Source organism: Phyllobates terribilis, unplaced genomic scaffold (genome assembly GCF_046119375.1).
Source record: "Phyllobates terribilis strain yellow unplaced genomic scaffold, ASM4611937v1 Scaffold_10__3_contigs__length_209671492, whole genome shotgun sequence".
Taxonomy (NCBI): Eukaryota; Metazoa; Chordata; class Amphibia; order Anura; family Dendrobatidae; genus Phyllobates; species Phyllobates terribilis.
The window spans coordinates 125,889,004-125,902,617 of record NW_027362770.1 but is presented as its reverse complement, the minus strand read 5'-3'; the positions used below and the strand labels follow the sequence as shown (position 1 = coordinate 125,902,617).

At 49.4% G+C, this 13,614-nt stretch overlaps 1 protein-coding gene across 2 annotated transcripts in view; it reads left to right on the top strand.

The window, feature by feature from the left end:
- Positions 1 to 13,614, top strand: part of TBC1D9B (TBC1 domain family member 9B) — a 50,986-nt gene that overhangs the window by 23,827 nt on the left and 13,545 nt on the right. For both annotated transcript variants that reach the window (XM_073649770.1, XM_073649769.1), the window contains exons 11-15: positions 47 to 164; positions 10,480 to 10,765; positions 10,862 to 10,991; positions 12,182 to 12,280; positions 12,638 to 12,706. In XM_073649770.1, coding sequence (XP_073505871.1) covers positions 47 to 164; positions 10,480 to 10,765; positions 10,862 to 10,991; positions 12,182 to 12,280; positions 12,638 to 12,706 — 702 coding nt within the window. The remainder of the gene's footprint in view (positions 1 to 46; positions 165 to 10,479; positions 10,766 to 10,861; positions 10,992 to 12,181; positions 12,281 to 12,637; positions 12,707 to 13,614) is intronic.

The following is a 13,614-nucleotide window of genomic DNA, read 5'->3' as shown; positions in this document are numbered from 1 at the left end:
ATGGACTCTGGAAGCCTGCAGTAACTGTAGTCATTTCCCTCTGCAGGCTATGAATATAGTGACTTCTGTCCTACTTCTGTACTGCAATGAGGAAGAGGCATTTTGGCTGCTGGTGTCATTGTGTGAGCGGATGCTTCCAGATTATTACAACACCCGGGTTGTTGGTAAGGGCGTAACAGCAGCTGTGTCTTTGAAATAATAAACTGTAAGATCCGTAAAGGAACCTGCACATATTATGTATTGTGATCCAGTAGTAAATTAATTAAATCCCTTGCATATTTGCTGTCAGCCTATCCTCAGCCTGTTTTATATCAGGTGAGAATTTCTTGTCAATTATTTCACCTGCAGTAGATGTGATTCCCACTGGGATGGTGCCAACCCTGATGAACGTTTCGCCAAGTCTTTGGCAAGGGGTGACATCATCTCTACAGAGGCCTCTTTTTAAGCCGCATAGGAAGCCTGGCTGTCACCTGAGCTACATTAGGCAAAATGTCCACACAGACTGCCACATCCATCCTTCACAGCCATCTCCACTGCACCGCACCCAGCGCCAAACAGTGCACCATGTGATCGATATAATCAGCCCATGGAGCGTCGTCACCAAAATGCCAGAAGGCAGCCCTGGAAGTTACGCATCTGCACAGATATCCACATATATATTAATGGGCTAGGTGGCTATAAAATGTGGAGACATTATAAAAGTAAATTTCTCTATCGCTTCATTGGGGGACACAGGACCATGGTGTATGCTGCTGTCGCTAGGAGGTTGACACTAGGCAAAAAAAGGAAAATAGCTCCTCCTCCGCAGTATACACCCGCCTACAGGCACCAAGCTCACCAGTTTAAGCTTAATGTCTGTAGGAGGTAAACCTGGATCTTCACAGATCCAACCTTTTTGTGTTTATTAATCCTTGTTTTTTCTCTTTCAGATACAGCTCTTCAGGCTAACAGGGAACACTGCGTCCCCTGTTAACCCACAAGCGACCGAGAGAGCAGTGTGGCTACCCCCACATCGCCCACTCTCAGACCCGCTGGGCAGGACTTATCCCATGTCACCTTAGGATGTCTCAGGGTGATTTCGGTGGCCAGTCCTAGCCTGTTCCCCACCCCAGCCCCCTCCTTGGAGCGGCCTGGGAGGGAGACGGTTGTCCCTGCGGGTGACCTTCCCCCAGTTTTCTGGGGTTGACACAGTCTCCTGCACTGTCCAGGACCGGACAGTGCGGGAAGGAGGAAAAGCCAGGATCCCCCCTATCCAGGAAGGCATCCTGAGACCATCCTCAGAAGGAGAAAGGAAGGGACGATTCCGGGACCCGCTAAGACAGGTACTTCCCTGTCTTTCAGCTGTAGGTCCCAGTCCCCCGGCGTTACCTGCCTTCCTCCCCCCTCCCCCTCTCACCAAACATGGCACTTAACAGCGCTTCCCTGGGCCACTTCCTCCTTCTTCTTCATTATGCGCGGCAAATCTGCCACGCTTTTCTCCGTCGGGAGGGGCCGTGTCCGGTGGGCGCTCCCGCTCCGACGGCTATACGCCCCCTCCTATTTGACCAACCAGCGCCGAGGAGCATAGTGACTCTTCCGTCACGCCCTCGAGCCTTCCGCGAACCTATCAACGGGGGGCCTCTCAAGCCCGCCCCCCTTCCTATCCGCCTATCGGAGCCTCGACGCGCTCCGTCAACAACGCAGCGTCCTCTGCTCCTCCCCCTACACCGACGCCATCACTCTGCCGCACGCAGCTCCCTACTCTGTCGGCACCTACTGTGACCCGCTCCAGCCTCACCTTCGGAGCCTTTCAGGGGGACACGGGACCGCTTCTCTGCAGGATCGGGTAGGCTCTGTCCTGACACCGACCCCCACCCTTCCCTGCTCACAGCGCCCTCCTCTGCAGTATCCCTGGTCAGGCACAAATGCCGAAACCCAGGGAGCTCTCAGTCCGTCCCTCTCAAATTGTCACATACCTGTGTTCTTTGCGGTACTAAGTGGCCCGCGGGTCTCACTACGGCCTTCTGCTCGACCTGCAAACCTCCCGCCATGCTGGCACCCCAAGATCCCCCCACCACTCAGGACGTGGTAATCCCCTCCCCTCCGGAGTGGGCTGTTGCTATGTCACAGTCTGTCTCTGACCTCACCAATGTTTCTCAATCTCTGGTGCAGGTCTTAGAACGCTTGCCAGAACGTTTGCCTATGTTATCCACGGCCACCAGCGCTTCGAACGTCCCCAGAGACTATTCCCAGGCACCCCTGCCCCCTCCTCACAGGGGCAGGCTGACGGCACGTTCTCAGACAAGCTCCTCCTCCAGCTCTCCAGACTCCAAGATGCTCCCTGCGTCTCACACCTCCTCCCCGGAGGTCGCCCCGGGATCTAACTCTGCTTCAGATTCAGACTCTGGTTCTGATACAGACCAGTATTCCAAGATCCAGGACATGACTCTGCATGTTACAGAAGACGAGAGCCCTTCCCGGGACTACTCAGTTTCCTTCAAAAAGATTAAGCGTCCTGCACGCACTTTTTCTAACCATGCAGAATTTGACAGTGTTTTTCAAAAGCAGTGGGAGCATCCAGAAAAGCGCTTTACAGGAAAGAAACCTTTAAACGTCCTATACCCCTTTAACCATGACCTTGTCAACAAATGGACGGAGTCCCCATCTGTGGACCCTCCCGTCTCTCGCCTTTCCGCCAAGACGGTACTGTCTCTTCCAGATGGTTCGCCCTTAAGGATACCACGGATAGACAGGTTGAGGCCCTCACTAAGGCTATGTGCCCACGTTGCATTTATGAAGCAGAAAATTTCTGCTGCATAAATGCAAGTCCTCTCCCGGAAAAACGCATGCGGAATTCCGCACGCGTTTATCGCGCATTTTTCGCGCGTTTATCACGCGTTTTCCACATGCGGAATTGCCTTGCGTTTTTTATGCATTGGACAAAACGCAAAATTAAATGACATGCTGCGGATTTTTGAACGCGGCATAAACGCTGCGGAAAAATCCGCAGCATGTGCATAGAACTTGCGGAATCCCATTGGGGACCATGGGGTGCGGATATACATGCGTTTTTCAAGCGTTTACGCTGCGGAAATTCCGCAGCATATACGCTTGAAAAATGCTACGTGGGCACACAGCCTTAGTCAGCCTTTGAGGCCGCGGGCACCTCCCTTTGCCCTTCCTTCGCCTCAACTTGGGTATCAAAAGCGGTGTCCGCATGGGCCAAACAGCTCAGACAGGGCATCCTAGCAGGGGCCTCCCCGGACGATCTGGCCGACTTAGCTGATCAAATCGGCCACGCTGGAAAATATCTACTTACGGCATCCCTCGACTCCGCTGCATGCTCAGCCCGGGTTTCCAGTCATCTCGTTGTCTTACGTAGAATTCTTTGGCTTAAAGCCTGGAACGCCGACCCGGCTTCCAAAAGATCTCTAACTAATCTTCCTTTTCAAGGTTCCAGGCTGTTTGGATCCAAGCTAGACCAGATCATCTCTGATGCTACTGGGGGTAAGAGCACCTCTCTGCCCCAGCCCAGACCCAAACGCCCTTTTCCTAGGAGACGCCCTCTTCAGTTCCGGTCCTTTCGTCAGTTCGCTCAACCGAACCCCTGCTCTCAACAGGACCGTACTCCAGCACAGCGGGTCAGTTTTAAACCCTCCTTTAGGCCCACGCCTAACTGGCGCCCAAAGAGTCGCTCCTCCAAGTCCTCTGGATCTCGATCACGATCCAACAGGGTGGGCGGCCGTCTCCTTCTGTTCACGGATTCTTGGCTCCTGGCAATAGAAGATGCCTGGGTCAAAGAAATTGTGACTTCCGGCTACAAAATAAGTTCGACTCCAGACCACGATCACGTTTTCTCAGGTCTCGCCCCCCACAACCATCTCTGCTTCCCGGTTTCTTTCAAGCCATCACCTCCCTTCTGCGCTCAGGAGTCATAGTCCCGGTTCCCATTCAGGAAAGGTTTTCCGGTTTTTACTCCAATCTCTTCGTCGTCCCAAAAAAGGATGGCTCACTGCGTCCGATTCTGGACCTCAAACAGCTAAACCGACATGTACGCATCCGACAGTTCAGGATGGAGTCCCTCAGGTCACTAATCGCCTCGATGGAGGCCGGGGAATATCTATGTTCAGTGGACATTCAGGATGCATACCTTCACATCCCAATCTGCGCGTCACATCAGAAGTTCCTTCGCTTTTCCTTCAGGAACGCGCATTACCAGTTCACTGCCCTCCCCTTCGGCCTCGCCACAGTCCCGAGGGTTTTCACGAAGGTGATGGTGACAGTTATGGCCATTCTTCGAACAAGGGGAATTGTAATCATCCCCTACCTTGACGACCTGTTAATCAAAGGCCCCACGTTCAGGGACTGTCTCCACAGATCACCTTGAACACACTCTCCCGGTTAGGCTGGCTGATCAAAGCAGACAAATCCTCCCTGGTCCCATCCCAACGCTTAACCTTCCTAGGGATGCAGTTCGACACGACCCGTGCCCGGGTCCTCCTTCCGAGGCAAAAGATAAACTCTCTACGACAAGGAATCCACATCCTCTCCGACCCAAGTCCACACTCCCTTTGCCTATGCATGAGTGTCCTGGGAAAGATGGTAGCAGCCATGGAGGCAGTTCTGTTTGCCCAGTTCCATACCCGGTCTCTTCAACTAGCCCTTCTCTCAGCTTGGGACAAGAATCCGTCCTCTCTAGATCGACGCATCAAGTTACCTCGTCAAGTAAGACGGTCGCTAACCTGGTGGTCCCGCCCTTCTTCCTTCAGACCCGGGAGATCATTCCTTCCGCTTCGCTGGCAGGTGGTCACGACCGATGCCAGTCTCATCGGTTGGGGGGCAGTTTTTCTACAACACACGGTCCAGGGCCGGTGGAGTCCCCACGAAGTCTCCCTTCCCATCAACATTCTGGAGATAAGGGCAATTTACCTGGCGTTGCGTCACTGGCAGAAGATCCTGGCAGGGTTCCCAGTCCGTGTACAATCGGACAATGCCACGGCCGTGGCATACATAAACCATCAGGGAGGAACGCGCAGCAAGCCCGTTTTAAAAGAGATGGCAAGAGTTCTACTTTGGGCCGAGAAGACGGTCCCGGCAATCTCAGCAGTCCACATTCCAGGGGTCGACAACTGGGCGGCCGACTTCCTCAGTCGGCAGGGCCTCGCCTCAGGAGAATGGTCTCTCCATCCCGAGGTGTTTCACCAAATCTGCTTACGGTGGGGCACGCCGGACTTCGACCTCATGGCGTCCCGGTTAAACCACAAGGTTCCGTCCTTTGTAGCTCGGTCCCGCGATCCGCTAGCAATCGCCCAGGACGCGCTAGTCATATCATGGTCACAGTTCCAACTGCCCTATCTCTTTCCACCTCTACCTTTGATCCCTCGAGTCATCAAAAAGGTCAAGACAGAGGGAGTACCAGTTCTCCTAGTAGCCCCAGATTGGCCCAGACGCGTCTGGTACGCAGATCTGGTAAATCTGCTTGTCGACTCCCCCTGGAGACTACCAGACCATCCGGACCTCCTCTCTGAGTCCTATTCTTCATCAGAGTTCTCGTTCTCTGAATTTAATGGTATGGCCGTTGAGGCCGCGGTGTTGAAGACAGCGGGCTTTACTGACAATGTCATTCAGACCCTAATTAACGCCAGAAAATCCGCTACCTCGCGCATATACCACAGAACTTGGAGAGCCTTTTTTCGTCACTGCGAGCAAGATCAGCTGACTCCTATGTCTTTTTCTTTGCCAGTCATTTTGGCTTTTCTTCAGTCTGGCCTAGAGGCGGGACTCTCTCTCAGCACTCTCAAGGGCCAGGTTTCGGCCTTGTCCATTCTATTCCAACGTAACTTAGTTAGCCGTCCTCAGGTCAGGACGTTTCTACAAGGGGTGGCCCACCTGGCGCCCCCCCTATCGCCCTCCAGTGGAACCATGGGACCTTAATATGGTCCTAAGCGTCCTACAACAGCCTCCGTTTGAACCCATTCAGGACATTCCAGCCTCTCTCCTTTCCTGGAAGGTGGCTTTTCTGGTGGCTGTTACCTCTATTAGAAGGGTCGCAGAACTCGCAGCCCTCTCTTGTCGGTCGCCTTTTCTGGTATTCCATCAAGACAAAGTAGTGCTCAGGCCGATGCCTTCCTTTTTGCCAAAGGTGGTTTCCGCTTTTCACATTAATGAGGACATCTTTTTGCCCTCCTTTTGCCCTGCTCCAGTGCATCCACGGGAGAAGTCCCTGCACAAACTGGACCTGGTCAAAGCTCTACGTGTGTACCTTTCTAGAACGGCCTCCCTTCGGCGATCGGATGCCCTTTTTGTCATCCCTGAGGGGCATCGCAAGGGTCTCCCTGCTTCCAAGTCAACCATTGCCCGTTGGATACGTTCGACCATCTTGGAGGCACATCGCATCTCGGGCAAACCTCCCCCTCCCGGAGTAAGGGCTCACTCCACCAGGGCGGTGGGGGCCTCTTGGGCGGTCCGCCATCAGGCTTCGGCCTCTCAAATCTGTAAGGCCGCAACGTGGTCTTCTCTTCACACCTTTTCAAGGTTTTACAAGGTCCACACTTATTCTTCTGCTGATGCCAGTCTTGGACGGAAGGTCCTGCCAGGCGGCAGTTGCCGCAGTCTGACCTAGTCTGTGACTATCTTCTGTTCTCCCACCCAAGGGACTGCTTTGGGACGTCTCATGGTCCTGTGTTCCCCAATGAAGCGATAAAGAAAGAGGGATTTTTGGTACTCACCATAAAATTTCTTTCTTGGAGCCTTCATTGGGGGACACAGCACCCTCCCTGTTTTTGGACATATGTCCAGTTGGCTCTGTTGGGCATCTCATTTAGTTTTCACGGTTGTGCCCCGTTGGGCATTACATAGTTGGTTATTTTATGCTTCTCCTACTGCTCTAGCCACTAACTGGTGAGCTTGGTGCCTGTAGGCGGGTGCATACTGCGGAGGAGGAGCTATTTTCCTTTTTTTGCCTAGTGTCAACCTCGTAGCGACAACAGCATACACCCATGGTCCTGTGTCCCCCAATGAAGGCTCCAAGAAAGAGATTTTACGGTGAGTACCAAAAATCCCTCTATTTGATCTAAGAAGATTGCAAACAAATATGAAGGCTCATGGATGAACCAAATACTGGATAAGACCCACCAACATAGAGTGTAAAAGTTCATGTGATGTGTGGCAAGAATTGCAGAATGTATGCAATAGAGAAACAACTGTAGAATAAAAAGTTAGATAGCAAGAAAGTGAATAAAATGGCAATGCAAAAATCATTAAAAGAAAAGTATGTAATCGATGAATAAATGTAATCTGTAGATGGATAATGATGCAATAAACAGTGTGGAAAAAAAGCAAACAAATGAAAAAGTAAAGAAGACAGAAAAAAATGCTAGTGCCATCTACCATGTGACGTGAAGATAGCTGTGAAGGGACACATGTGCCTGTCTGTCCAGACATTTCGTTTATTGTAGTTCAAATTACAAACAAGCTTCCTATTGACTTCATGCAGTTTGAGGAGGCTTCTGTAGAGATGACGCCACCCTCTGACTGCGAAACACTCGGGATTGGCGCCATCCCAGAGGTAATCGTATGTATGTCATGGGTATTTCTGTGTTATAGTGTATACCAGTACCTATTCTTATATATACAGTGGGTACGGAAAGTATTCAGACCCCTTTACATTTTTCACACTTTGTTGCATTGCAGCCATTTGGTAAATTCTAAAAAGTTCATTTTTTTCTTATTAAAGTACACTCTGCACCCCATCTTGACTGAAAGAAACCAAAAATGTAGAAATTTTTGCAAATTTATTAAAAAAGAAAAACTGAAATATCACATGGTCATAAGTATTCAGACCTTTTGCTCAGTATTGAGTAGAAGCACCCTTTTGAGCTAGTACAGCCATGAGTCTTCTTGGGACTGATGCAACAAGTTTTTCACACCTGGATTTGGGGATCCTCTGCCATTCTTCCTTGCAGATCCTCTCCAGTTCCGTCAGGTTTGATGGTGATCATTGGTGGACAGCCATTTTCAGGTCTCTCCAGAGATGTTCAATTGGGTTTAGGTCAGGGCTCTGGCTGGGCCAGTCAAGAATGGTCACAGAGTTGTTCTGAAGCCACTCCTTTTGTTATTTTAGCTGTTTGCTTAGGGTCATTGTCTTGTTTTCAAGGTGAACCTTCGGCCCAGTCTAAGGTCCAGAGCACTCTGGAAGAAGTTTTCATCCAGGATATCTCTGTACTTGGCCGCATTCATGTTTCCTTCAATTGCAACCAGTCGTCCTGTCCCTGCAGCTGAAAAACACCCCCATAGCATGATGCTGCCACCACCATGTTTCACTGTTGGGATTGTATTGGGCAGGTGATGAGCAGTGCCTGGTTTTCTCCACACATACCGCTTAGAATTATCACCAACAAGTTCTATCTTCGTCTCATCAGACCAGAGAATCTTATTTCTGATAGTCTGGGAGTCCTTCATGTGTTTTTGAGCAAACTCTATGCGGGCTTTCATATGTCTTGCACTGAGGAGAGGCTTCCTTCTGGCCACTCTGCCATAAAGGCCTGACTGGTGGAGGGCGGCAGTGATAGTTGACTTTGTGGAACTTTCTCCCATCTCCCTACTGCATCTCTGGAGCTCAGCCACAGTGATCTTGGGGTTCTTCTTTACCTCTCTCACCAAGGCTCTTCTCCCACGATTGCTCAATTTGGCTGGACGGCCAGGTCTAGGAAGACTTCTGGTGGTCCCAAACTTCTTCCATTTAAGGGTTATGGAGGCCACTGTGCTCTTAGGAACCTTGAGTAATGCAGAAATTCTTTTGTAACCTTGACCAGATCTGTTCCTTGCCACAATTCTGTCTCTGAGCTCCTTGGGCAGTTCCTTTGAGCTCATGATTCTCCTTTGGTCTGACATGCACTGTGAGCTGTGAGGTCTTATATAGACAGGTGTGTGCCTTTCCAAATCATGCCCTATCAGTTTAATTAAACACAGCTGGACTCCAATGAAGGAGTAGAACCATCTCAAGGAGGATCGCAAGGAAATGGACAGCATGTGACTTAAATATGAGGCTATGTGCCCACGATGCAGAAATGAAGCAGAAAATTTCTGCAGCATTTCTGCATCTCCCTGGCAGAAAAAACGCATGCAGATTGTGCATGCATTTTTCCTGCAGAATACATGCGGATCCACATGCGGGTTCACATGCGTTTCCGCATGCAGATTGACAAGCACTTTCCAGGCGATAGCATCACTTGGAAAGTGCTTGACAACTAGGTCACACTGTATAAATCCATGCAAACAGCATGGATTTATACAGTGTGAACCGTAAAAATTAAAACAAATAAAGCTATACTCACCCCCGAGGCCCCGGCGTGGCTGCAGCGCTGCTTCCTGGCTGGTTCCCGGCTGCCGGCATATCGCGAGACAGAGCGGTGAAGGGCCTGCGGTCACATGACTGTGACGTCACCGAAGGTCCTTCAGCGCTGCTGGCATTCAAAGAGAAGCCTTCGGAAAGGTGAGTATAAAATTTATTTGTTATTTTATTCTTTTTTTACAGGTACAATGGTACCCAGGTCTGGATGAGAGTCTCCTCTCCTCCAGAACTGGGTACCATCCGCACATAGAGACGCATAGAAGCCGCTTGTACAAATGTACAGTCGCGGTTTCTGTGCATCTCAATGCAAGTCAATGGCGGGAGTTCCGCTGCGCTTCCGCAAAATTAATGGACATGCTGCGGATTTTTGTACGTAGCATAAACGCTGCGGAAAACTCCGCAGCATGTGCATAGAACATGCGGAATCCCCTTGGGGACCATGGGGTGCGGATTACCTAGCGTTTTACAAGCGTTTCCGCTGCGGAAAATCTGCAGCAAAAACGCTTGTGATCCGCAACGTGGGCACGCAGCCTGAGTGTCTGAGCAAAGGGTCTGAATAACCATGTGATATTTCAGTTTTTTTTTAATAAATTTGAAAAAATGTCTACATTTCTGTTTTTTTTCAGTCAAGATGGGGTGCAGAGTGTACTTTAATGAGAAAAAAATGAACTTTTTAGAATTTACCAAATGCAATGAAACAAAGAGTGAAAAATGTAAAGGGGTCTAAATACTTTCTGTACCCACTGTACTTTGAGGCTTAGCTTTTGTGCATATTAGACCAGTTTTGCTATCTGTCTTGGGCTCATTATGTTTTATAGTGAATCTTGTCTCTTACTCCCCTCTACTGTCAGCCGTTAGTATTGGCCTGATACTGTCAAGCAATCACTAAATATCTTGCCCATTTCCAGATTTTTACCTCTTATGGTATTTTAATTATAATGAGACCTGTTATTACACTATATAGACCCTCTTTTGATCATTTTACAGATCAAGTTTATACTAATTATGATGCAAATTTTGGTATATCATCATGAGAAGTAGTTCTTTGATTTCACTGTTGCCATTCTCCTTCCAATCACTCGAGTTTAGTGTGACATTTACAATTTATTGTCCATGTTGTGACCCATACTCCATGTTTGGATTTTCAGGAGCATTAGTGGACCAGGGTGTGTTTGAGGAATTGACACGCGAGTTCCTACCACTGCTGTCTGAGAAGATGCAGGAGCTGGGAGTGATCTCCACCATTTCTCTGTCTTGGTTCCTCACCTTGTTTCTTAGCGTCATGCCTTTTGAGAGTGCAGTCGTGGTGGTCGATTGCTTCTTCTTTGAAGGGATCAAACTGATTCTACAATTGTCCCTGGCTGTGCTTGAAGCCAACATGGAAAGCCTGTTAAACTCCAACGATGAAGGGGAAGCTATGACTTTACTTGGGAGGTAATCATTGTCACTTGAGTTTAGGTCGTATTTAGGGGATTTATGAGGCAGTAATAAAACTTTTTAAATAACTTAATGATTATTTTTCTTTAACAGATATCTTGACAATGTGGTGAATAAGCAGAGCGTGTCACCTCCAATCCCTCACCTACATGCCCTTCTCACTGTTGGGGATGAACCTCCGGTTGAGGTTGAGATATTTGACCTCATCAAGGCATCATATGAGGTAATTTCCATTAAGGATGACCAATAAAAGGTTTGTCAAGGGGGGAAAAAAGTAATCTTCTATCCACAGATGCTAACTTTCTGATCGGTGGGGGTCCGAACACTGCGACCTGGACACCCGACCACCGCTTCGTTCATTCTCTATGGGGCTATCGGAAAAGCCGAGTGCAGCGCTCGGCAGCCTCATAGGAAGCCGAGTGCAGCGCTCGGCAGCCTCATAGGAAGCCGAGTGCAGCGCTCGGCAGCCTCATAGGAAGCCGAGTGCAGCGCTCGGCAGCCTCATAGGAAGCCGAGTGCAGCGCTCGGCAGCCTCATAGGAAGCCGAGTGCAGCGCTCGGCAGCCTCATAGGAAGCCGAGTGCAGCGCTCGGCAGCCTCATAGGAAGCCGAGTGCAGCGCTCGGCAGCCTCATAGGAAGCCGAGTGCAGCGCTCGGCAGCCTCATAGGAAGCCGAGTGCAGCGCTCGGCAGCCTCATAGGAAGCCGAGTGCAGCGCTCGGCAGCCTCATAGGAAGCCGAGTGCAGCGCTCGGCAGCCTCATAGGAAGCCGAGTGCAGCGCTCGGCAGCCTCATAGGAAGCCGAGTGCAGCGCTCGGCAGCCTCATAGGAAGCCGAGTGCAGCGCTCGGCAGCCTCATAGGAAGCCGAGTGCAGCGCTCGGCAGCCTCATAGGAAGCCGAGTGCAGCGCTCGGCAGCCTCATAGGAAGCCGAGTGCAGCGCTCGGCAGCCTCATAGGAAGCCGAGTGCAGCGCTCGGCAGCCTCATAGGAAGCCGAGTGCAGCGCTCGGCAGCCTCATAGGAAGCCGAGTGCAGCGCTCGGCAGCCTCATAGGAAGCCGAGTGCAGCGCTCGGCAGCCTCATAGGAAGCCGAGTGCAGCGCTCGGCAGCCTCATAGGAAGCCGAGTGCAGCGCTCGGCAGCCTCATAGGAAGCCGAGTGCAGCGCTCGGCAGCCTCATAGGAAGCGAATGGAGCTGTGGTTGGTCATGCGCACTGCTTCTCCATACTAACCGAGATAAAAGTGCCCCTTTTTATTAATTTGTGCAAGTCCCTACTATCCTACACCCACCGATAAACAAGTTATTGTCCATCCATTGGATAGATCATAATTTATTTTCATTGGACAAAACCTTTACCTCTTATTCATCTGGATTACTTCAGGAATTTGCTATTTTCACCTATTTTGTGCTTGTAGAAATTTAGCAGCCTGAGAGCAGATGACATTGAGCAGATGCGGTTTAAGCAAAGGCTGAAAGTGATACAGTCCTTAGAGGATTCTGCAAAGAGAAGTGTGGTAAGAAATAAAAATGTACATCACCAAATATTTTGATATGGATGTAATGGCTTGAAGTGCCCTGCTCAGGAGTCTCCTGTCTTAGCTACAGTGGGCAGCTGGCTGCAAAAAGCAGCGTACTCTTTGGAGGATTCACAGATCATATACTACATGGTTGCTTATTCATTTGAATGGGTGCAAGTGGAAAATATGTGACATCCAACAGCTTTTGCCAGTTTATTTCCCTTTGCATTTAGAAAATGGTTTTCCTGATGGCACAATGTTTATTTTCACTGGATACTGAGCTAAGAATCTACACCTAAATGTACAACAAATAAGACCCAGCCACATGTAATTCTTCTCATACTTGTCTGCTAGGTGAGAGCCATTTCCACTGATCTTGGCTTTTCCATGGAAGAGCTTGAAGATATGTACGTTCTCTTCAAGGTTAGTATATTTTGTGGTATTTGAACACTATTGACTCTGGCTACATACTAGCAATATAATTAGTGACCCCTGATTCTGTGTGTGTGGGGGTGGGAGGTATTTTAACATATCAATACATTTCCTTTTTTTTTTTTTTTTTTTGCTGATTTACCTTATAACTGGGGCTGGCATACTAGCCCTAGCTACAGGAGAATTTCAGCCTGTTTCCTAGGACCCAGCAGCTCCTGCTCCCTCCCTACACCCGGCGATCACATGTTCACTGGGTCTGGAGGAGGAAGCAAGGTAAGTGTTGGTTCAGCACTGTGTATATAGAGATTGAGAAAGTAAACTTGGTAATAAACCATGCTTATCCTCTCTCTGGGAAGCCTGGCAAAGTGTGGCAGCCAGCTTCCCACCCCCAAAGCTATACAATCTTGTGGTAGCTGATTAGACTGCACTGAAGTTTTTAGAGAGCCAGTGCAGGGTTAAGAGTTGACCGCCCAGAGTTTAAAGTCTATGAGAAGTAATCTGTGTGCTTGAACACCATACATTAATCTCACAAATGCTCAACCAGAAACCAGTAGGTCAATGACCATAGTAATATATGCAATGGTATTAAAATCAGAATATTGAAAGTGGAAAGAAATGTATATACAGCTAACTAACCAATATGGTTCTGTCTGCTATAAATAGTCCTGCAAAGGGTTAACTGTCCACCTCAAATTCCTGTAGGTGGTGAATGTACCGTATTTTGATGGAACTGCGCTAGTAGTATCTTGTGCATATTGCACAATCCGAGATTGATTGTATATCCACTGTTAGGGTAGAACCAAGGATCCACTTACAGAGAAGAGGTCACTGGGAGACCTGAAGAAGAAAGCCGAGCTCTTTTGAAACATTTAGGAGCAGGAACGGACATTGACCAGCAG